General features: G+C 49.1%; 1 protein-coding gene across 1 annotated transcript in view; it reads left to right on the top strand.

Annotated features, from left to right (window-relative positions):
• The window catches only part of LRRK2 (leucine rich repeat kinase 2), a 2,096,839-nt gene that overhangs the window by 1,466,934 nt on the left and 604,659 nt on the right, over window positions 1–25,246 (top strand). The window contains exon 40 of the mRNA XM_086967213.1: window positions 8,216–8,406. Coding sequence (XP_086823339.1) covers window positions 8,216–8,406 — 191 coding nt within the window. The remainder of the gene's footprint in view (window positions 1–8,215; window positions 8,407–25,246) is intronic.

Here is a 25,246-nt window from a genome sequence, read left to right as displayed (position 1 = left end):
ATATGTAAAAAAAATCAATTCGGAACATTGCACTACACATATTACTATATACAGTCTTCTCATATTTTTCTACTAAGTTTCTTTAAAAACAATCTTTAAGACCTATTTTCTGATTTCACAGTTATTCTGGACGTCACAATGATGTTAACTGCAACAACTGCGCCTTTTCCATAAAGTCTAAAATACATATATTCACACACATTACAGTATCTGAAAGAAACAGTTAGTTATAGATTCCTTACCTTAGAATTGACCCCAGGCGTCAGACTGGATCCAGAATTTTTTTCGTCAGCAGTACCGCTGCTCATCGAAAGGGGGCGTCAGTCATCTCCCCGTTCATCACCGTGGTCGCCGGGATGACAGTACGGTAGCTACATAGATGTTGCCCTCACTTGCTGACGTCAGTTATTTCTTTTTCTATGCCAGCTAGCGCAGATCCAAAGAGAGCGGTACCTCCATTCTCTTTTTGACTGAGTTTTTCTCGACTTTGTCCATATCGTTTTCGAGTCCATCGACTCCTGGTGCGCGAGGGATGCCTGGCTTCAAGGTTTGCGGTTCCTTTAATCGACTAATGTTGGTGACGGATCCGCACTGCGTGTGCCTCTTCTGTCTGAGGCTCGACCACGACCCCAAGTAATGCTCGACTGCCGGACCATGAATCTGAAGTCTTTGCGGGAGCTTTTCCGAAAGCTTATCGAGGACCGGCAGTTGGCTCTGCGCTGGCTTAGGTCCCAGTCGCATAGGAAGTCGAGGGACTGGTCGCAGAACCACCATCATTCTTCTTCCAAGTCTTTGCACTCTGGGTCAGGTAAGACGAAGCACAAAAAGAAGTCGACTTCTTCCCGTCCATCGGCAGACGCGACGAGGGATGCTGGTGGTGTGCCTCCCGCTGCTCCGTGTGCCGAGCCGAAATAGTTGGCTCCGATGTTTTCCTCCATTCCTGGGACCCAGAGCAACCCCAGCCCTGATTCGAGCTTTTTACGAAGTGATGCATGCCATCTTTGGGCAGCCCGACTCGGCTGGCGCGCCTTTGGGCCCCATGGACTTGGCTGTGGGCCCAGGGCCTTCGACACCGGCGGCTCTGGTCTTGGCACCACAGGGTTCCCTTGGATCCAGGCGTGGATCCGGATAGGCGCCGGCAACCTTATAACACCTCCACCGCTGCTGACTCCACCGACACCACATCATCAGCTGGCGTCGGAGGTGTCCCCAGCCGACGTCGACTCTGGCCTCCACCTCGAGGTAGACATGGAGCCGGATTCTGCACCAATGGGTACTTTTGTGCCCCTGTTCTACCCTGGTTCTTTGAGACCAGATTGGCAGCCAAAAGAGGGTGAGGAGGACTGGGAGGGGTCTGGGTATCCCTCAACCGACCAGCTAGAATATGAACCGGACTGGAGAAAGGACCTGGGGGAAGTCAGTAGTCTGGATACCTCACCAGACCTTGTTGTCTCCTCCTAGGGAGGGAGCATCATACGCAGTGGTGTCTCGTAGGGTGGCCAAGGCTCTCCACCTTGAGCTCCCTACAGTGGCAGTCAGGACTAACCTCCTGACAGAGGTGCTTCAACCGACAGCGAGCTACAGTTTAATCAAGCCCTCACGGACATCCTTTTGGGCACCTGGCCTGGCCCAACACAGGGGCTCCTGTAGACAGGATGATTGCCTGATGCCGCCGCCCGGCCCAAGGCAACCCCACTTTTCTCTCCAAACACCCCACCCCTGAGAGCTTGGTGGTCCAAGCCTCCACCTCAAGGGCACATTCCCTACTGCTCCACCTGATGGGGAATCCAAAAAGCTGCACCATCTTGGGAACAAGAAGCTTTCTTCCTGCCGCTTGGGACTGCGGTCGGTAAACACTGCATGTCTGTTGGGCCGCTACACCCACTCCATGTGGAATACGGTTGCGCAAGTGTTGCCTCAGTGCCTCAGTGCCCGGAGGAGGCCCAGGCCATACTCTCTCGAGCAGTTGTCGAAGGGAGAGACACAGCAAAGTTTACCATCTGCTGTGGGCTGGATACCGCTGACTCACTAGGTAGGATGATTTCCACATTGATAGCCCTTTGGCGCTATGCCTGGTTGAGGTCGACTGATTTTTCCAGGGCTGTCCAATTTCACCCTTATGGACATGCCCTTTGATGGTCATCTCCTATTCGGTGGCAAAGCAGACAACACGCTGAAGCGCTTTAAGGACTGGTCCTTGGGCCTCTCCACCACCCGCCCTACACAGTCTGCTTTTCGTCCCTTTCGTGACTACGGAAGGGGTGCCCAGCCACATCCCGCCCAGAGCCACAGGCCAGCACGAGCTGTTCAGCCCCTGCGCGGCTGGCGACCTAGGAACTAACGCCCTGGTTCAGGGGGCCAGCTGGTGGGCCAGTCCACCACAACTCTGTGCAGCAGCCTCCAAACCCTCCTAGTCTGACCTTTTAGGGCAACCAATCCCCAGTGGGCGACAGGATTCGGCATCACCTCCCCCACTGGCGCACCATCACGTTGGACAGGTGGGTTTTGCAAATAATCCGAAGGGGTTACTCCCTTCCCTTTGAGTCTACCCCTCCATTCATGCCACCTCAGTACCATCACATGTCGGATTATCATCTGGCCCTTCTCCAACAGGAAGTTTTGTCACTCATGGCCAAGGGTGCCATCAAGCGAGTTCCTGTCCCAGAAGTAGGTCGTAGTTGCTGTTCCCACTACTTTCTGGTGCCCAAGAAGGACAAAGGCCTGCATCCTATCTTGGATCTCAGGGACATCAACCGCGTTTTCCGGAAGGAGAATAAGCATGGGCGCAAAATCCGTTCTGCTCGCGGATTTTGCAGATTTTCGGCAAATTCGCAATCCGTGAACTCCCGCAAATGTGCCGAAAATCAGCGAATCCGCGAGCGGAACGGATCCGGGGGGCAAAAGTTCAAGCTTCAAGCTTGTAACTATTTTAGAATGGCGCCGGCAAGCTGCCAGCGCCATTCTAAAATAGTTACTAAGTTAGCTTCAACAGGAAGCACTAATAGAAGCAGGTGCTCGAGTTTAACTGAATTCGAGCACCTGCTTTATTTTATCTATTAGTGCTTCCTGATGAAGCTAACTTAGTAACTATTTTAGAATGGCTCTGGCAGCTTGCCGGCGCCATTCTAAAATAAAACAGGAGAGGGGCAAGGGCAGAAGGGCACAAAAATGCATTGGGCAGAGGGCAGAATGGCACAAAAACGAGTGGGGCAGAGGGCAGAAGGGCACAACAACGAGCTCTCTCGCAAAAAAAAGCCCCTGCGAAAACGCAAAGCTCCCCGCGAACACGCAAAGCGCCCCGCGAACACGTAAATCGCCCGGCAAACACGCCCAAAAAAAACTCGGCAAATTCGCACAAATTCGCGAATTTTGCGGATCGTGAATTCGCAAATCCGCAAATTCGCGAATTGCGAATTCACAAAATTCACCCATGCTTAAATGAGAAGTTCAAAATGTTGACGCTGGCTCAGGTTCTGTCTGCTCTCGACCCTAGAGACTGGAGGATAGCGTTGGACTTGCAGGACGCTTACTATCACATCCCCATCCTGCCAGCCCGCCGGTGTTACCTACAGTTCACGGTAGGCCACGATCACTTTCAGTTTACTGTGCTCCCCTTCGGCCTTACCAGCGCCCCTCGGGTGTTCACAAAAGTGATGGAGGTGGTTGCAGCTCATCTGTGCAGATCAGGGGTTCCAGTCTTCCCCTATCTCGACGACTGGTTGTTGAAGGCGGGCTCGCCCCAGGCCGTCATCTCCCACCTCCAGACTACGGCAAACCTCCTGCATTCGCTGGGGTTCTCCATCAACATGCCAGTCACACCTGACTCCCTCTCTGAAGCTCCTCTTCATCTGAGCGTTTCTTGACACAACACAGTTTCGGGTTTATCCTCCTGAGCAGCGAGTCCAGCATATTTGGGCTATGATAACGATCTTTTAGCCTCTATCCCTGGTTTCGGTCAGGATGACTCTGAGGGTTCTGGGCCTTATGGCCTCCTGCTGGTCGATCATGCCAGGTGGCATATACGGGCTCTGCAGTGGGACCTGAAGTTCCAATGGGAGCAGCATCAGGGGAATCTGTCTGATTGCATCCAGATCTCAGAGGGCACTGCACAGCAATTGCAGTGGTGACTCACGAACCAGAATTGGGTCAACGGTAGATCCCTCTCCCTTCCCCAACCAGAACACACAGAGGTGACAGACTGTTAGAACTGGGGGTCTCTAGTTGGCAGAGGTAGGTACCACTGTCCAAATAGGGACCCTTGCTTCTAGTCAGGGTAAGGAAGAAACCCTCTGAGATAACCCCTGCTCACCCTCTAGGTAGCTTGGCACGAGCAGTCAAGGCTAATCAAAAGGCAATGTGTAAAGTTTTTGTACCAACACTCACAGTAACACAGTGAAAACACCACAAACTGACTCCAAAACAGTTTAGAAAAATAAAGGTATTTAATCTAAACTACAAAAGACCATAACAACAAAAATCCAACATACACAGTTCAAGAATATGGTTGCAAAAGAGTTCTTTAGGTTGCGATCAAATAATCCACAGTTGCGTGAAAAGTTCACAGTTGTGTCACGTTGAGTCGACAGTACCTTTAGTTGCGACAAAGTTCCAAAAGCAGAAGCTGGTGCGGAGGAAAACAAGCGATGCGTTGCTCCTGAGCCCTTGGGGAGGCGATGCGACAACCCCGCTGCAGCAGCGGGCGTGCTGTGACGAATCCGGTCTGTATGGGGAGGAAGGCCACTTGTATGGATTCCGGTGCATAGGTTCCGTAGGAAGTTTGTTCTCGCAAAGGCACGAGGCGATGATCTCGTAGGGGCTGCGGTGATCTCCGGGGCAACGATGCGCGATCCAGCGGCGATCTCTTTCTCGCAGCTCCGCCCAGCAACGACAGGCTCTGCGATGACACTCGCAGCGATGGTGATCTTCCCGCAATCGAAGGATGTGTCATCTTAGGCAGCAGCAGCAGGCGCTGCGACGATCTCGACCTCCGTAGCGGCGGGAATTTCTTCGCACTGTCGGGGATGCGCTCCGCAGCGAGCGATGCGATAACTTTTCAGTTGCAAAGTCTCTCAATCTTAGTTTCCAGCTTACCAGCACAGGTACAACTTCCAGAGGCACCACAACTGGCCTAAGCACTCTAGGAAGGACAGAGCTCTCTCAGCAGAGTTCAGGGAAGCTGGGGGTGAAGTCCTTTTGTTCCTGGGACTTCAAAAACAGAGTGCCAGCTCTTCTCAGGCCCTTGGAGATTCCTTCAAGACAGGGGACACCGCACAACAGCAAAGTCCTTCCCTTCTCCTTGGCAGCAAAGCAACAGCAGGTCAGTCCAGCAGAGCAACAGCAGGACAGTCTTCCTTCTTCAGATTCAGCTTTCTCCTTGGCAGAGGTTCCTTCTTGATTCCAGGATGATCTAATTTTCTGTTGTCAGGGGTCCTGTGCTTATACTCCTAAAGTCTTTGTTCTCTTTGTGCAAGTGGGCACTGAGCCCGGTCTGAACCAGTTCTGGGTGTTCCTTGAGCACATTGTTTTTCTGGCTTCTCCTTTCCTTTCAGAGTGAGGGGCAGGGTCGTCAGCCGCCCAGCAGGTGGTGGAGCCAGCATTGTGGAAGGCAGGCGCAGCCCTATTCAGGCCCAGGTGCTATCTCCTCCCACCACTCAAGTTGCAAAAGCAGTCATTCAGCCTAGGGCTGACTCATCCAGCCTCCTGGGGAATCCCCAGCCCCTGTCACTCTCAAACCAGACAGTCAATACACAAACAGGCCAAGGCACACAGAAAGGTCAGACAAGAGAACAGCAACTTTCTACAAGTGCTGTTCTCAAACACAGGATTTAAAAACAACGTTTCCTAAAATGTTTCATTAAATTCTGAGTTCAGGGATACCAGACTTTTATTTCCTATCTTGTTCCTATGGGAAGATCTGCTGGTAGCCACTGTAGCCAGCATTCCCCATGATAGCCTATGGAACAAGGTAGCCTTGCAGCAGTGAAAAACGAAAATGGCTGTAATTCACTACCAGAGCATGTTACCTGCACAAGTACATGCTCTACTTTTCACATACACTGCACCCTGCTCAAGGGGGTACCTTGGGCCTTCCATTGGGGTAACCAATGTGCACAAAAAGGGAAGGGTTAGGCCTGGTCAGTGGGGGCACTGACCAGGAGGACATGGCAGTTCACAGACTGCACACAGGCATTGCGGTGGCAGGCCTGAGACACCATTTTAGGGCTACTCATGTGGGTGGCACAATCAGTGCTGCAGGCCCACTAGTAGCATTTGTCATCACCAACCCTGGCACACCCAGTGCACTTTACTAGAGACTTCATGGTGATACAAATGCCAATCATGTATATCCAATCCTAATAACAATTTACACTGGGAGTACTTACACTCTGACACTGATCAGCAGTGGCAGAGTGTCCAAAGCATCTAAACCAGCCAAAATGAAATCCAGCACAGCATCAAAAATACAGGAGGTAGAGGCAAAATTTGGGGGTAAACACGCCAAAGATGCCAGGTCTAACACAGACGCATCCCTTCTGGGATGGGGCGGCCACATGGGAGAGGCGGAAATCATAGGCCTCTGGTCTCCGGCAGAGTCTGAGCTCCACATCAACCTTCTGGCGATTTGAGCGATCAGTCTTGCACTAAAAGCATTCTTTCCCTTTGTCCGGGGAAGAGTAGTGCAGGTGTTCACAGACAACACCAAAGCCATGTGGTACTGCAACAAACAAGGTGGGGTGGGGTTGTGGACCCTATGTCAAGAGGCCCCCCGTCTCTGGACATGGCTGGCATATCAGGGCATATCCCTAGTGGTTCAACACCTGGCAGATTCACTGAATGCCAGGGTTTACGAACTCAGCCGTGGGTGCATGATGGATCACGAATAGCATCTTCACTCTGAGGTGGTGTAATATCTCTTTCAACCCTGGGGAGAGCCTTGGTTAGATCTATTCGCCTCCGAAGAGAACGCACAATGTCAGCAAATTTGCTTGTTGGAATTTCCAAGGCAGCACTCGCTAGGCGACGTTTTGGTCGCGAGTGGACTTGCGGTCTTCTACACGCCTTTCCGCCTATACCACTGCTGCCCAGAGTGCTGAAGAAGATCAAGCACGACCGGGCCCAAGTCATTCTTGTGGCTCCAAATTGGGTACAAAGAGTCTGGTATCCCGAGCGTCTCAACATGGCCATCGATTCCCCAATCTGACTGCCTCTTCGGGAGGATCTTCTGTCGCAGCAGCAGGGACGGTCCTCCACCCGAACCTGCCCAGCCGCCACCTCCTTGCATGGAGATTGATCGGTGGCAGTTGAAGTCATTTGACATGCCGAATTCCAGAATTGTCATCCAAGTAGATATTCAAACAAGAATCCAGAAACCCACACAGATATCCCAGACACAGGAGAAGAACAAAATGATTTTAGTTACTTCCAGATACAAGAGGCAGCTAAACTCAACTGTGAGTCTGTTGAGTGAGCTTGAATGTTTCTTTGAAAATTGGCTCAGAATGCCTGCTGTTTGGCCCTACTCACCCATTAGGGTTAGCCAGAAAAAGAGGGCGAGCTAAGTTAGACTATGGCAGAGACTCCAAGAGTCATTTAGCTACGAAATGATGTACATTACAAAGGAACCCTTTCTCTCTCACAAATGGTAAAGATAATTATGAGATCTGTCTTGAAATAGCACATTTGTCAGACTTTGTAGGGGTATCAGTGGCAACAGTTTCACACACCCTTCCTCGTTTTTAATTAGATGGCATTTTGAGATAAAGGTATGAACCTTTCGGGTGGTGTTAGATCATTTATTATTGTTAAGAGACATGATGAGATTGTTTTGGATTGTATCTCACCGTTTTTTTGCTTTGATGAGATTCAATAGTAAAGGTGTAATCATTTGAAGAGTTAACTAGTTCAAAAGTGTTTCTACTCTTACATGTTAGGTTTTGCATTCCTTTAAAAGTCCGACATATGATGAGGTTTCATTTTGGCAAGGAAATTAGGCCCTTTATGCTTGTGAATGTGAATATACCCAAACCCTGCATGCACTTTTGAAAAATAATAATATTGTGAAGCTAAGATTTTTTCAAATCATGGTTCATAGTCTAGTTACACAATGCACTTTAAAAATACAATGCTGTATTTTCTTCATTTATTGAACTTTGATCATGAATCAATTAACAGTACAGATTTCAGTCTCCGATTATTCACATGTTGTATTTTACAGGAGCTCACTGTGTTAAGTCACCTTCATCACCCTAGCTTAGTGTCTTTGTTGGCTGCTGGTATTCGTCCAAGAATGTTAGTGATGGAACTTGCTCCAAAAGGCTCCCTCGACCGTCTACTTCAACAAGACACTTGTATTTTTACTAGAACTATTCAGCATCGAATAGCTCTACATGTTGCAGATGGACTGAGGTAAGCATCTTTAAAATATTTATATTTTGCAGTTTACGAAACTGTTGGTTTTAGATTGATTTAAGTCTGGGATGCCACCTCCAGGAGGTCTGAGAGGCTGCAAGAATGTATGCTGCTTTGGAAGGGCCGGTGTGCGTCTTTTGCTACCTGAAAGAAGATGAATGACAAGAACACTCATAACTTGGAATATTTTGGGGTGTATTGCTGCCAAAAGACTTATAGGATACATTTGTTTCTGTGGAGGTATTATTAACATATGGCACGGTTACAAAAACCCCCAAAAATTAATTAAAAAGCGCTGTCTCTCGTCAGACTTTTGTCCCCAATTTGCACTCAAAATGACAAATTCATTCATTTTCATACAAACTCGTGGTTTTGTGTATTTCAAATGTCCAGTTTATTTGAATTTTTTTCCTTTTCTTCATGATATATGTTTCTTCAATTAGTTTTAATTTATTCAACAAAACGTAATTTCTTTTACCCAATGCATTTCGGGCTGAAACCTTCATCATGGGACTTTAATTCAGCAATCATAGAATATAACATTCAGCATGCTACTAGAGCATCTAGTACAAGTACAGAAACTTCTTATTATGAAATTAAATAAAAGGTCATGCTAGGTTAACGTGATTGAATGACAGTGTGTGATAGGCTCATGGTGTTCTGTGGTTCAATATTGCCCGTTTTCACACCAGATAACTAACTGATATATTAATTCTGTTTTTGGTTCATAAGCTAGTAATAAAGTGTGCACCTAAATAATTTGAGTGGTTTAGTGCATTGAGATGTCATTGTGCACAGGGTTGCCGTCAATGGCGACTTGGTGAATGTGATACGCGGTGTCCCGAAAAAAAGAACTGTGTGTCAAAAAGTGCAGGTGACATCAAATTTGACCTCCGTTGGAAGGGAAAGTGACATACAAAATTTAAAAGTGGTTGAACGTACTTAATTCTGAAAAACGTTTTGAAGCTGTTTGATGGTTATGACAGCGTAAACATAGTCCTGGTGCCTAAAAACGACAAGTTTTGGTCTTAAAATGTGCTCCAAACAAAAGTGATACAGTGCTTATCTAAAATGCGCGTGCGAACTTACGAAGTAACCTCGGGTTTATCGCATCAGGAAAGAGTTCCCGAACTGTGCTCTACCTACAAATAACAAAGCTCCATCAGTCCCGGGTGATAAACTTTCAAATATATTACTTCATGTAGTGAATGGCCTTCATCTGAGGTTTTCATCTAAGCTTAACTCACCGAGGGTGTATGAGCTCCAGGTGCCGTATCTGTTTCCAATGGCATAGAAAAAAATTCTAATGCCGAAACTCTATTATACTGCGAACTAATCCGGAAGTTGAATCATGTGGTCACGTTGACGTGAATAGACACGGTAAAAAGTCGAATTATGCGTGAAAAAATAAATTGTGCGAGTTATCCTGGGAGGTGAATCATGCAGTCGTGCCGATACGAATAAACGCAGTGAAAATATTAAAAAAGTGCATGTTTATATTAGAGGAAAAACGTGTGAAACACAAAATATGGCAATTTTGACAACATTGTTTGATAGTTCTGTAAACATACTGCAAACCACTTTGTAACTGTTAAAGAACAAGCTGTGAGCAATTGCAAAGCTGAATACCTACAACAATATTCCCTGAGTGTCCTAAAGGTGACAAAAAAATAGTTAAATGTGAAATTAAATACCCATTTTGTTATTATCCGAATGTTCTATGGTGACAACAAAAATTATTAATGAGCATTTCAATGTGGATCACACTTTGATAAGTCAACATTTATATGGTAATTACCAATCGTAACATTGTGATGTTTCATAATGCATAATGATGATGTGAATATGCAAAGGTGCACTTATTATTTTCTTCATCTTGCAAAATTGTGTGAAATTCTTTACAAAAGATGCTTTATAAAAAAATGCTTCATAAAAAACAACTGAAATCTACAAGTTCATTCAGTCCTTTTGGATGTACTGTATTTAAATGATTTATCCAATACACTTCTCTTCTTAGTAAGTATTGTGAATTGTCTCTTCTTGGAAGGATGGGTACATGTTCTAATATCAAAAATCTCAATTGGCTGGGATTATGGTTGTGAAGGTTGAAATGGGTTGCAACCGTGGATTTTGCATTCTTCATACATATATTACTTTAATGTTCAATTAATCGTCTTTTAATCTTTTGTTCAGTCTTGCCAGCATAAGACAGTCGACAAGGGCAGTTCAACAGGTATATATAGTACATTCATCTTACTGTTACAAATAAGCCATCTTCTTAAAGCAGAGGAGGTAAAATTGAGAAAAAAATGGAAAGGGCTCTGTGTTTGCAGCTCCATACTCTAACTGTGCCACAGGGGTGATAATGTGGATTTCTGCTGGAGTCCCTTTTGTAGAGCAGGCGGTATTCTTGGACCCTAGGGGGTAGGTACCTGCTGGTAATTGAAGTATTGCACGTATTTGATACTTATACCCCAAACTTTGATGATATTTAATTTTTCCTGAAATAAAAAGGCTGATAGCCTCATCATACTATTCAAAAGTGATTGGGGTGTGTAACCCTCTAGATTATGTATTGGGACACCAGGAGTGGGAGGAGTAATGAGTTCTAGACCTCAGGTCTTCAGATTTGGGGTTTTTAACTCACTGGTGCAAGGACTTAGTTCAGTGTGCCATCAGTGAAAATGCAGCCCCCCACACAACCCACTTAGCATTAGCATTCCTGCAACCTGTTTTCTAGGTTAGTAACAGTCTCATAAAGTGTTCAGGAACACAGTAGTAATTCAAACCCAGTTTTGTTCTTGGAATAGCACAATCAAATATAGCAATAATCATGACACTGTATATTTCAACGTGTTTATTTCAACAGTCTTATAATTTTGCTTAGTACATGAATAATAAAACACACAATATAATTAAAACAGCTTTTATGCATGTTGCTATTAGGAAGAATAAAATGAACAGTTCTAGAATGTTCCTAACACCCTACTACCATAGCACTACTTCTATGCACTGTACTATAGGAGCATCACATTGGTAACTTGCCTCAAGTGTTTCTTGGGGTCCTCTGTACTTCATACCTGTTCACTGCAGATCAACAGTGTTTTTCAGACTTCAGCCTATAAGAGGGTGAGCCTTCAGAAGGAAAACACTCTAGCAGTCGGAGTCCGCTCCTCTCCTCACTGGAATGACTTGTGGCATCAGAATAGATATTCCAGCAGTCTGTTGGGACCTTTCGTGATAACCTCAACTCAGACAACATGTTTACCTTCCATATTTACTGTTGAGCCTTGAGATGTAGATATATAGGCGTTTGTATCAGACTTGTGTCACCTGATGTTATAACAAATCAGTATTTAGATGAAAAGGACACTTTCACAAGTTCTGCCAGAAATAGCAACATGCAGACAGACTAACTTGACATTCTAAAAAGGGAGTCTGACTTGGGGGTTCATGACAGGAGGGCATTTGAGGTTTCTCAATTCAGCTTACTTCAACTTGTACCGTTCAGACCACTTCCTTCTCATTACAGTGTTGCTGAGATGAGTCAGGCCTAAAATCTGATGTAGAATTTGCAGAGGTGTTGTTATATGGGGTGATCTGAGACCATGTTAAAAATAGTCCTCTAAATTCTTCTGAAACAATCAGTTTTCCTCGGGCCACAGGGCAGTGGAAAGTGAAACCTATAAAGTGGCATTGAGAGGGGAGCACATAGCCTGCGTATTTGAGGTACAATGACAACAGACAGTGACTGGACTGGAAAGCACACAGGCAAAATAAGGGCACTGCTCTGGGCACTATCAAAGGTTATCTTTCTGCCATTTCCGCCTTTCTGAGGCTTCCTGATCAGCCTTCTCTTTTTAAGTCCCCGGTTGTTAACCGTTTCCTCAAAGGCATTACACACACGTTCCCTCCCGTGCCTTTCATAATGCCTCAATTGGACGTAAATCTTGTCTTGACCTATCTGTTGTGTGCTCCTTTTGAGCCCCTTCATAACTGTCCTTTACATCTTCTCACTCTAAAGACGGCTTTTCTGGTAGCGATCACCTCTACCAGAAGAGTGAGTGAGCTCCAGGCTCTTTCTTCTAAGCCTCCTTTCCTTTCTGTTCATCTGGACAAAGTGGTGTTAAGGACCTGTCCTTCTTTTTTGCCAAAGGTTGTCACGCCCTTCCACATCGGGCAGACCATCACTTTGCCCACCTTCTTTCCGCCTCCTCATCCTTCAAGGGAAGATGAGGCCCCGCCATCTGGACCCAAAACTTGCGCTTGCATTCTATCTTCAGCGTACACAGCAGTTCCAGTTGGATGATCAGCTTTTTGTTGGCTACGTGGACGCCAAAAAAGGTTGGGCTGTGCAAAAACGGACCATCTCCCGGTGGGGCGTTCTGTGCATCAAATGATGTTACTCCTTGGTCAAGAAAGAGCCTCCTGTGGGGCTGCGTGCCCATTTTACCAGGGCAACTGCGGCCACTACTGCCTTAGAACGCGGCGTTCCCCTGCAGGACATTTGTCAGGCAGCTACATGGGCCTCGCTGCACACGATTACCAAACACTACTGCCTTGACAGTCCGGTCCGGAGGGACGGCTTCTTTGGCCGTTCTGTGTTCCGTGACTTTCTGGTGTAATCCTGTTTGTAGATCCACCACCGGGGTTGCTTTTGCTGGGATATCTATGTTAAGTTAAGGAATCTATCACTAACGTGTCTCTTTCAGATGCACAAGTTACTACTTGTGTAACTATATATCTGTAAGAGACATTAGTTAGTAATAGATTCCTTACCACCCCACCCATCCTCCCCGTTCTGCGAACTGATTACTAGGGTTAAGGTCATCCCCTTTTAGGGCCCTAGATGTATGCACCAATGGTCAGTATCTTGCATGGCTCTGCGTTTCCGCGCGGAAAATCGTGTACAGAACAGATGTCAGCGTGCATGGGTGGCGCCTAAGTAGTCTCTGTGATGTCATCTCGGCACTCACGATGCCAGTGACCGACGCAGAGCCACACGACGCCACCTACCGATGCGCAGGGGTACTGCTAAACAAAACTTTCTGGATCCAGTCTGACGTCTGGGGATTATTCTAAGGTTAGGAATCTATCACTAACTAATGTCTCTTTCAGATGTATTGTTACACAAGTAGTAACTTGTGCTTTATGCTTAATATGTATATAGCATTAAGCAAAAAAAGGGGTTCTGTCGGGTAGAAGGTGGTTACTTTCTGGCGCACTATATGCCCAGAATGTAATTTATAGCAACCATATATCTAACGCCTGGACAAAAAACTATTTATTTATAAAGAACTGAAATATGACTCGGGATAGTTCCACTGTTTTTTTTAATCAGAATTGATTCATTCATTGATATTCACAAATGTAGTAGTTAGAGGCTGTTGATATACAATGAATATATATATATATAAACGTGATCATGTGACATAAGTTCTCAGTGCTCAAGTGGTGTACAATATATACAAAGCGGTAGAGGGTTTATATACATGTGAGGGATAGGCCAGACAATCCTGTAACACCTAGTTCGAGGCATGTGGGCTGCTGAATTCATATCTGTGCATAGTCCGCCACCTAGTGTTGGGTCCGGATGATTGCACATTGTTGTCCTGGAAGAGTCTTCGAAGTATCACGAGATAGGTGGCTCCTCCCCTGGACTACAGTGCGCATGGGCATCGCCTCCATCCCCAGATTGTTTTTTTCCGCCATAGGGTTCGGATGTGTTTTCGGTTCCCTCCTTCGGAACCGATAGTTGTTCGATTTTCCTTGAGACCAAAAGGTCTTTAGGCTGGGCGTCGGTATAGTTGCGTTCGGGTTTTCTTACTGACTCTCAGCTCCAATCTCCTAACTGCCCTTCCACGTGTTTCGACGCGGTCGGGCCTACACTCACGCATTTGCGATGGAGCGGACTCCATTCAAGAAGTGTCCGCTATGTCACTCGAAATATTCGCACCTCGACGTGCACCCTGTGTGCAACACATGCTTGTCACCGGATCACCGTGAAGACACCTGCATGGCTTGTTCAAAGTTTAGAAGTAAGAAAACTTTGAAGATTCGCCGGGCTAATCGACTCCAGGCACAGTTGTCGGCTTCGGCACCCTCACCTGATGACATCTTTCAGGAATCGATCGAGGAGGAGGCCGGCGTACAAGAGTCGGACTCTGGCCCCGCGTCCGAGGAAGAGGCCTACGACGCGGACGAGGAGGCCTGCGACGAAGTCTCCGGTGAGGTAGGGGACGACGAACTGATTTGTGCCGCGATGGGAGATAGCTCAGAGGAGGAGCATCCCCATACAGACTCCGGGGTTTCCCCCCGTCATACGGCCCAGGTCGAGGGATCGCCTTCGGGCCTTACCCGAGATCTTCCTAGAAGTCCTACGTCCCCGCCTCCGGGCCCGGTCACGGACATTTCTGGCAAGAAAACGAAAGCGAAGCCAACCGGTCCCGCACCCTCGGATGCGAAACCGAAACTGGCGTTGGTAAAGGAGGTTCTGGAGGCGTCAACTTCCACGAAACCCAAAATGGCCGACTCGAAGAGCCACGCCAAGATGGCCGACCACAAAAGCCGCGCCAAAATGGCCGACCCGAAGTCTTCTGGGTCGGCACCGAAGGTGAAGACTTCCGACGCGGCTGCGTCGGCACCGAGAGGGGTCGCGGCCCCGAAGACGGCTTCGAAGAAGCGTCACGCCGACGGTGCGACAGGCCAGGGGGCGTCGGCACCGAAGAAGAGGCCTGCCGGAGACCGGACTCTCGGAGACGAAGAGTCGCTCGAGACAGTTCAGCCCTCGGCATCCCTTACTAAGAAGGTGGGAGAATCCTTGAAGCGGATACAACAGTCCACTGTGGTTCCCAGCCAGGACACTGTCGTGCCTAGGCCCACGCCGAAGTCTGCCAAGGAACAGACGCCCATCCGTTTTACCCTTCCTCCCAAGTCGGCGCCGAAGGCCTTCGCGCCTAAGCAGAGCGGACATTCTCAGGAAGTATTGACGCCGAAAGCTGCCTTGGTGGTATCGAAGCTTCGGCTCCAACCGCTCGCGGTGGAGGAACGTCGGGAGGTGACAATCGACGCCAACACCGGAAAATTGTCGCTCCTCAAACGTAAGATTACCTCGGAGCCGCCATTGGAACCCTTTAGAATTCCACTTAAGAGCAAAAGGTACTCTGCGGACTCTTCGGCTCTGATGGAACCTCTCTCTCCACAAGCCGTGGAGCGCTCGCCGGCCCATTCCCCAGTGCCTGAGGTGGACGTGGAGGATGACGAGTACACCTATCCTGCGTACTCGGATCCGGACGAGGAGCAGGTGCCCTGGACGGCAGGAGGCGACACGGACGACCTCCAGTCAGGTCAGGACACTCAACTTTTCGCCACGAAGACGTCCCCGACGGAGGACTCGGCGGCGTTTAATGCATTAATTGAGAGGGCTGCAGCGAACCACGACGTCGAACTGCACTCGGACCCTGTGGATGCGGACTTCTTGGTCGACACCTTCTCGGTAGCCGAAAAACAAGTCAAGACGCTACCTATGCTCAAAGGGGTGCTGAAGCATGCACAGGAGGGGTTCAAGGAGCCCACCCGGGCACGGGTGGTCAATCCTCGCATCGACAGGAAGTATAAGGCGGCGCCCACGGATCCCACGTATATTAAGGGACATTTGCCATTGGACTCCCTGGTGGTGTCCAACGCTCGGAAGAGGGCGAATTCGCAGACTACTGGTGATGCTCCTCCCCCAGACAAAGAGTCAAAGATCTTTGAGGCATCAGGCAAACGCATTGCTGCACAGGCAGCAAACATCTGGAGGATCTCTAACACCCAAGCCCTGCTTGCACGTTATGATAGGGCCCACTATGACACATTAGAGGCCATCCTACAACACTTGCCTGACCAATACAAGGAAGCGGGGGAGATGCTCATTCAGGAGGGTAAACTCATTACTAATGCATCCATCAAATGTGCCCTAGATGTAGCAGACACTGCCTCCAGGGCTATCAATACAAGCGTGCTACTCAGACGCCATGCCTGGCTTCGAATTTCTGGGTTCAAGCCCGACATACAAACAACATTACTGGGTCAGACGGTGAATCCTGACCATCTGTTCGGCCCTGAGGTGGATGCCTCCCTAGAAAAAATGAAAAAAGATACCGAAACTGCCAAGTCTATGGGGGCTTTACAGAGTCAGCAGTTTCGGGGTGGTTCTTTTCGCCGCTCCAATTCAAGAGGCACCTCAAGAGGCCAGGCACCCCAGACCACGCAATACTACAAGGGTAACACCCAGTCCTCGTATAACAACAACAAGGGCAGGGGTGGCTACAGAGGCAATAATATCAAGGGCAGAGGACGTGGAAACAATGCCTCCAGGTCCACCGCCTCCAACAAGCAGTGACGTCTTGTCACTTCCCCCCGATCACACAACACCTGTCGGGGGGAGACTACAGCAGTTCCTGCCGGCGTGGAGGTCCATCACCACGGACAGGTGGGTGAGGTCTCTTATCCAGTACGGGTACTGTCTAGAACTTACGTCCATTCCACCGGACATACCGCCAAGAGGCCGTGCTATGTCCGACGAGCACTTGACCTTGTTGCAGCAAGAAGTACTAATCATGCTGCAAAAAGGGGCGATAGAGCTCGTTCCATTGCAAGAACAAGGAACAGGGGTTTACTCCCTGTATTTTCTAATTCCCAAAAAGGACGGATCACTCAGGCCGATCCTGGACCTCAGGCCCCTGAACTGGTACATCAACTCAGAGCACTTCCATATGCTCACATTGCAACAGGTGCTTCCCCTGCTTCAACGGGGGGACTTCCTTGCAACGCTGGATCTGAAGGATGCCTATTTTCATATTCCCCTGCATCCTTCACACAGGAAGTATCTCAGGTTCAAGATCTTAGACCAGCATTACCAGTTCAGAGTCCTGCCGTTCGGGGTCACCACGGCACCAAGAGTTTTCACCAAATGCCTAGCGACTGTAGCAGCGCATCTCCGTCGCCAGCACGTCCATGTCTTTCCATACCTAGACGACTGGCTTATTCAGGCAAAGACGGAACAGCAGTGCGTAGACCACGTGTCACGCACCATTCACCTCCTGCACGATCTGGGATTCTCTCTGAACTACCCAAAGTCCCATCTCCAGCCCGCCCACGTGCGACAGTATCTGGGCGCGACAATCGACACTCTGGCGGCCACTGCGCAGCCGAGTTCAGTGAGAATCGCCGGTATCCAGGCGCTGATCCAACGATTCAGACCCCAGACCTCGCTTCCAGCGAGGGTGTTCATGCAGTTGATAGGCATGATGGCCTCCTGCATCTCCATTGTCCCGCACGCGAGACTACATATGCGTCCGCTTCAGGAGTGCCTGGCACGTCAGTGGACTCAGGCTCATGGGCAACTGACAGACCTAGTGTTGGTGAGCGGTCGGGCGTACAACTCTCTGCATTGGTGGAATCTACAAAACCTTTGCAAGGGCCGACCATTCCAAGAGCCTGTCCCACAGATCATCCTGACAACGGACGCCTCTCTCCAGGGATGGGGAGCTCATGTACTCCATTACACAGTGCAGGGGCTATGGACACTTCAGCAAAGGAAGATGCACATCAATGTGTTGGAACTGATGGCAATCTTCATGGCCTTAAAGGCGTTCAAAGTACATCTGTGCAACAAGGTCGTGTTGATCCGGACGGACAACATGACGGCCATGTACTACATCCAGAAGCAGGGGGGAACACACTCTCCACAGTTGTCTCATCTGGCTCAGAGCATGTGGAAGTGGGCCATTCAGAGGAACATCTTCCTCATGGCAGAACATCTCCCAGGCAAGGACAACCAGATGGCGGATCTGCTCAGCAGACACAGCCATCAGATGCACGAGTGGGAGTTACATCCATCAGTACTCCAACCGTACTTCCTAAGGTGGGGTCATCCAGAGATAGACCTGTTCGCCACAAAGGAGAACGCAAAATGCCAAAGCTTCGCCGCCAGGTTCCCACACCCCCAATCACAGGGCAATGCGATGTGGATGAACTGGTCAGGCAGATTTGCGTACGCTTTTCCCCCAGCACCTCTGATACCGCTGGTGGCGCGCAAGCTCAGGCAGCACTCGATGACTCTCATCCTGGTTGCTCCAACGTGGGCTCGCCAACCATGGTACACCACGTTTCTGGAACTCTCCGTGGTACCGCATCAGAGGCTTCATCTCACTCCCAGCCTTCTGACGCAGAGCCATGGCGACATTCAGCACCCAGATCCGCAACAGCTCAACCTGGCGATCTGGCTCCTGAAGTCCTAGAGTTTGGCTACCTCAATCTTCCTCCCGATTGCATGGACATCATTCGGGAAGCGAGAAAGCCCACTACTAGAGCTTGCTATGCGGCTAAATGGAAGAGGTTTGTCGTCTACTGCGTGGAGCACAGCATTGACCCGCTAGACGCTTCCATTCAAAACATCATATGTTACCTCTTTCACCTGTATCGGTGTAATCTAGCTTACTCTTCCATCCGCATTCACCTGTCGGCTATGGCAGCATACCTCCAAAATAGGCAACACCTGTCACTCTTTAAGGTCCCTGCTATCAAAGCTTTTCTGGAAGGACTCAAGAGAGTCATTCCACCGAGGACTCCACCAGCTCCTGAATGGAACCTCAATGTGGTTCTTACAAGGCTGATGGGTCCCCCCTTTGAGCCACTACACTCTTGCGAACTGCAGTTTCTGACCTGGAAGGTGGCTTTCTTAGTAGCAATTACATCGCTACGGAGGGTTAGCGAACTGCAGGCGCTCACCATCCAAGAACCTTTCTTCCAGGTACATGCCAACAGGGTGGTGCTCCGCACTAACCCTAAATTCTTGCCCAAAGTGGTCTCACAATTCCACATGAACCAAACTATTGAATTGCCGGTGTTCTTCCAAAACCCAGAGACGCTGGCGGAGCGGATGCTCCACACTCTTGATGTAAAGAGGGCCTTGATGTATTATGTGGACAGGACAAAAGATTTCCGCAAAACCAAACAACTTTTTGTTGCTTTTGCCACTCAACACAAGGGAAACGCAATCTCCAAAGCAGGAATAGCTAGATGGATAGTAAAGTGCATTCAGATCTGCTACGCTAAAGCAAAGCGCACTCTCACTATACCACCGAGGGCCCACTCCACTAGGAAGTTGGGGGCCTCTATGGCGTTCTTAGGTAACATTCCCTTAGAAGACATCTGTAGAGCAGCCACATGGTCTACCACTCATACTTTCACTAAGCACTACTGTGTAGACGTGCATTCAAAACAACAGGCAGCTGTTGGTCAGGCTGTTCTAAAAACGCTTTTTCAGACTGCTGCAGCTGGCACGGGCGGCCGCCGCTAATGGAGGGACTGCTATGTATTCTATGCACAGATATGAATTCAGCAGCCCACATGCCTCGAACTGCAAATGCTACTTACCAGTATGCATCTGTTCTTGGCATGTAGGGCTGCTGACATTCATATCGCCCACCCTCCTCCCCGGCGCCTGTAGCAGCTGCAGTATGTATTCATATACAAACATATGCTCATAGCATGGTCATCACTCACTTCTTCACTCCATCTCTGCCTATGGCTAAAAACAATCTGGGGATGGAGGCGATGCCCATGCGCACTGTAGTCCAGGGGAGGAGCCACCTATCTCGTGATACTTCGAAGACTCTTCCAGGACAACAATGTGCAATCATCCGGACCCAACACTAGGTGGCGGACTATGCACAGATATGAATGTCAGCAGCCCTACATGCCAAGAACAGATGCATACTGGTAAGTAGCATTTGCATTACTCCTAACACTGGTAATGTTCTCTTGCTATGTGTGGAGCCTTGGTCAGTCTGGGCCTTGGGTGAGCGTCGATGTTTCTACCTGTGATGTGCTCCATTTGGAAGTCACGTAGTGCCTTCATCAGGATAGGGTGGGGGATGGGGGGGATGTTATGACAGCCCCGGACAAGCCGGACACAGTCCTGGCTGTGGTGGAGGTCCATGGGCTGTAGAATCAGAGTGGGCCCAATCTTTGGTTTCTCTGGATCTGTTGGATTCAATCGGTGGTGTGAAAGGGGCAGACATGCATCAGTCCTGTACTGCCGCTACGAAAAGTCAGTGATACTGCCGCTACAAGAAGTCAGTGTACTGCCGCTACGAGAAGTCAGTCCAACATGTATATAGGTCACTTCAGCTTAACATTTATATAGATCACTCCATAGTTTACTTGCAAGTACATACACCTTATTTAGGTATATGCTTATGCGTCTCTGCTTTATTTATTTTAGCTATCACAAGGTGTGAAGAGTTATTTGTTATTTGTTTAGATGCTTATGGGTCTCAGTTTTATTTTATCTATCACAATGTGTAACTCTAATCATATATATCTATTAGTCCTTCACTGTGGAAGTATTGGGGGAAAATATAAAATAAATAAAAATATATCATTAAAAAAAATACAAATTATCTAGCTTTCTCTGCAGCAGCACTGAAAATCCTTAGTTTCTAACTATTTATCCATACATGCACACATAGGACTTAATATAATACAACTTTATATCTGATAGAGACATCTAGCCACAGATTCCCTAACTTAGAATGTCCCCAGGCGTCAGACTGGATCCGGAATTTATTTTGCATCAGCACCTCTGCGCGCCGACGCCACATGACCCCGCCCTGACGTCGCCCACATATGTGACGTCAGCGAGGTCATATAAGTCCCTCCCGGCGCGCTGACGTCAATTTCCTTCTCTTCCGCGTGCAACACGGCTCCGGAGTGAGCGGTTCCTCTGGCCTGTTTTCAGGCCCCCTTTTCGACACATCGCGACAGGAACAGTGTGCAATGCCTTTGGGCTTTAAAACTTGCAATTCCTGTTCACAGCTGATGTCCGCGGCGGACCCGCATCTTATTTGTAAGTGGTGCCTTGGCGAGCACCATGACTCCACAGACTGCGACGCCTGCCAACAACTGAAACCTAAGTCTCGGTGGGAGCGCCTTATGAAGCTTATATCGGCACAGCTATCCAGGTCAGAGTCGCCTTGCCCCCCGGCCTTGTCGTTCACAGCAGGTCCCTCTACTGTCCAGTTTCGCAGTAGATCGCCCTCTGGGGTCCGGGGTCTTTGTTTACCTCTTGGTAAGTCGAGGCGCTTGTCGCCGAGGTCTTCGACATCCCCTTCTTCTGTTGTCAGGGGCACTGGCTCCCGGAATGTGCCGGATGTGCGCTCCCGACAGTCCCACTCCCCTTATCTGCCCTTTCCGGTTGCAGGGGCGCACAGGCCCAAATGGAGGCATATACTATGGCATCACAAGCCTCCATGGGGGCCTCTCCCGTTTCTGGTGCGTCCTCGGGGCCTCCGCTTCTTGTGGGGTTCTGACGGACTCGCTTGTGGGTTCGCCCCCTGCGCCTATTGAGCCTTTGCTCCCTGGGAACGCTGGAGATGTGGTATCGTCAAGGTGCAGCCCTCCTGGGTTCCCCTTTAAGACCCATGGTGCCTCTGCCACGCCTCCTAGCCCCACTGGGCTCCCTGTGGCGCCGCAGGTGGTTGCCGGTGCTCATAGCCCTGGTTTGGGCACTCCCCGGGCTTCCGGGTCGCCGGCACTGGTGCCTTCTCCTTCTTCTTCAGGGGAACTTGTAATGTTTTGGCGCCGACTCGACGCCTGATGCAGCAGAGTCCACGTCTGACGAGGCACAATCGGCGCCGGCAAGCATCGTTTTGGTGCCGTGCAGACGCTGAGTTCTAGACTGAGTTCTAGACTCTTCTCGGGAGGCCTCTGGAGAGAGTTTGGCACCGCCCTCTCGCCCGGCGTCGCCGGAGGTCCCGTTACCGGTGCCCCCTTCGAATTTGTGGAGCCTCCTCAGGAACTCCCAGAGCCGGCAGGCTCCTCATTCTTCAATGGGGCTCTCTTACGCGGGGCATTGGTCATACCCTCAGTGTTTAGGAAGGATCAGCTTACAACCCTCCCCCACAGATGAGCTGTTGCCCTCTCCGAGGAGGGCTACCGAGGCTGGTGCAGTCTTTTTTTTTAGCCTCGCTCATTTTAGATATGCAAGCCCGTTCTGCCCCTTGTCTGTGGACCCCCTGCTTGAGGTCCTTCACCGTGGGTCCAGCAATGGGAAGCCCCTTCTGCCCTTCGAGGCTTCCCTTCATGATGCACTTTTGGGTGCTTGGGTCCGGCGTACTTCACGTGACCTGGTGGCTCATTCACTTTTGCTCTGCCACGTCCTGGTCCACGCGGCCCAGTGTGCCTTTGTTTTCCATCCTGATGTGCAGGGGTTTGTGTTAGACTGCTTTCCCCTCCCTGCCGTCACGGTGGCTTGAGTTGTGGGGTAGGAACATCTTTGCATCCACTAGTGCGGCCCTGCGGTCTTTAAATGCAGTGTGTGTTTTGGCTCGGGCTACCTCTGCCCTGTGGGACTCCGCAGTGTCTTTGCTTCCTACCACCTCTGAAGGTGCTTACGTTGATCTCCTTCACCTCTTCCGGTATGCCCATTATCTCGCCGAATTCACAATACGTTCAGCCCTAGACACGGCGGATTCTTTAGGCCGAGCTATGGCGGGTTTTGTTGCCTTAAGGCGCCATGCTTGGTTGAGAAACAGCGTCTTTCCTGAAAATGTCCGGGAACGGCTGGTTGACTTACTCTTTAATGGGGTTTTGTTATTTGATGATCATGCCGAGTCGGTGGTTCAACGGCTCCTTGTGGGCTTTTGTCCTCCCACTTAGGTCCTCCTAGGCCTGTTTTCTCTGGTGATACTTTTTCATTTTGTATTCCTTAGATGCGCTCTATGTTTAGCATCGGCTGTGAGCCTTACGCCTTCTTTTCTACAAGGGGAATTACCCTTTTCTTGGCATCCTTTGGATGCTTTTTGCTTTCTCTAACTGTTGACCTGCTGTGGCAGTGTTCCACAGGTTGCTGTGTCTGGTCCTCTGGCTGTGGTATTGAGCCGGTGGCTCAGCTTGGTAATGGCATAAGGCTCGGAACTCACGTTCATGGGTTTAGCTCGTTACTGCATTCTTTGGCTTGGCTTTTTTGCCCTAAGAAGTGTTCCCAGAAGTTTGGGGTGTGCATACTCCATGTGGGGTACTTGTATGCTATTACATAGCTTTTGCTTGCCTCAAAAGGGCCTGGGGAACCTGTATGCTCCATGCACCCTTGGTGGTCTCTTATACGGTGTTCTTTGGGTTCTTTCAAGTTCCCCTCTTCTAATTGGCTCATGCCTACCCTTACCCTGCTGGGTATGATCCAGTATGGGCATGTTCCATGCTCCAAGCTAGTTCTGTTTCTACAGATTTCGATGCTCTGCATGTATGTATACATGCCAGTTGCCATGGCTTTCTATTTCTTGGGTCGCCACCTCCTTTCGAGGTTGCAAGGACTGAACCTGTGTCCCCATGTGTGGGGGAGCCTTTCTGAGTCGTTGCAACTTACCTATAAAGTTCCTCCTTGCTTCTACTTACTGGGGTGGTTTCCAGTTTTACGAGTGCTCTTTTTTCATGGTGTTCGTGACACAGTACTTACTTACCTTCCTCTATCTTGGAGGGTTTGATCTCGGATTCAGAGACTATCCCCATGTTGTACATGGTGCTTTTTGTACCTCTATTGCCCTTGTCCTTTGGATGTGCCACTTTACTGGGTGTTATCCTACTATTATATCAGCTTTGCCTGCGGGGCAGCCCTTCTGATTGCAGTTGTCCTTGGCCTACTCCTTGCATGTCTGTATTCATGGGTTCATTCTTCTTTCGACCTTCATGCTGCATGGTCGAGCAGTCTTATGCTTTCTTTAGCCATGCCACCTTAAGGTCGGTGCAACCGGGTGCCTGTTGCTGTGTTGGTGATGGCATGCTTCAGCAGGGTTTACATTGCTGTTGTTCACCCCTGTTCTCCCCTTTGGGACTGGCTGTGCACATCGCGTTTTTCTTGTACCCGCCTGTTGTGCTCAAAGCATTACTCAGTTTCTACCCCTTGCCCTTTGGTTCTTGGCAGAAGCTCCTCCAGCATTCTTTTTATAGGTTGGTCTGGTAGGCTCTGGTTGCATCTCTTCATGTGGTTGCATCTCTCATGTTCTCTCGTCCTTGGTCGGGGGCCATATAGTGCACTGTTAAGCTAAGAGTGGTTCTCTCTCTCTCTCTCTCATCCCATGTTCTGGTATATGGCTCCCGCTGTTTCTACCAGTCATTTTTATGCGGGTATGGTCCGGTGCCATTCGGGCATTTTTGTGATGGCTTGCATCCTGTTATCTCTGCTCTTCCGAGCTACTTGGGGTGGTGTCTGGCTGTTCCACCCCAGCTTACTCATTGTCCGTCACCAGGTTGACGGCTCAGATGAATGATGCTTTCTGTTGTCCTGTCGCAAACCCACCTCCCTCCTGGGGTATGGCTGTGATATATATTCTAAGTTAAGGAATCTGCGGCTAGATGTCCCTATCAGATTTACGAGTTACTTACCTTCGGTAACGATGTATCTGGTAGAGACTTTGTCTAGCCGCTGATTCCTTAACGCCCACCCAGCCTCTCCGTTCTGCGAGGACATTGCTGAGTGGTGTTTTCCCCCGGCCTCTTTTAGGTGCCATTGGTTTTCTCTTAGGGTTGCATCCCTTTCTGAATCTCCATGTACAGCTAATTCTCTCTAGGGACTTCTTCATGTAATATGGTGCCTTCTTGATTCACCTTCACTAGGAGACTCATTTTCCTCTCCTATTGCCTTCCCCTCCTTCCGCCTTCTCTGTTGACTCAGGGTCCTGGGTTCCTCTTAGTCGTCCTCTTTAGGGATCGGTTGTGATCTGTTTCACACCTCCATTACTGTAGGGGAAGGGCCAGTCTTTCCTACCTTTATGCAGTAGACTGTTGTTCTTTC

The sequence above is a fragment of the Lissotriton vulgaris genome, chromosome 1_1 (assembly GCF_964263255.1).
Source record: "Lissotriton vulgaris chromosome 1_1, aLisVul1.2, whole genome shotgun sequence".
Taxonomy (NCBI): domain Eukaryota; kingdom Metazoa; phylum Chordata; class Amphibia; order Caudata; family Salamandridae; genus Lissotriton; species Lissotriton vulgaris.
This window is presented reverse-complemented; position numbering and strand designations above follow the sequence as displayed.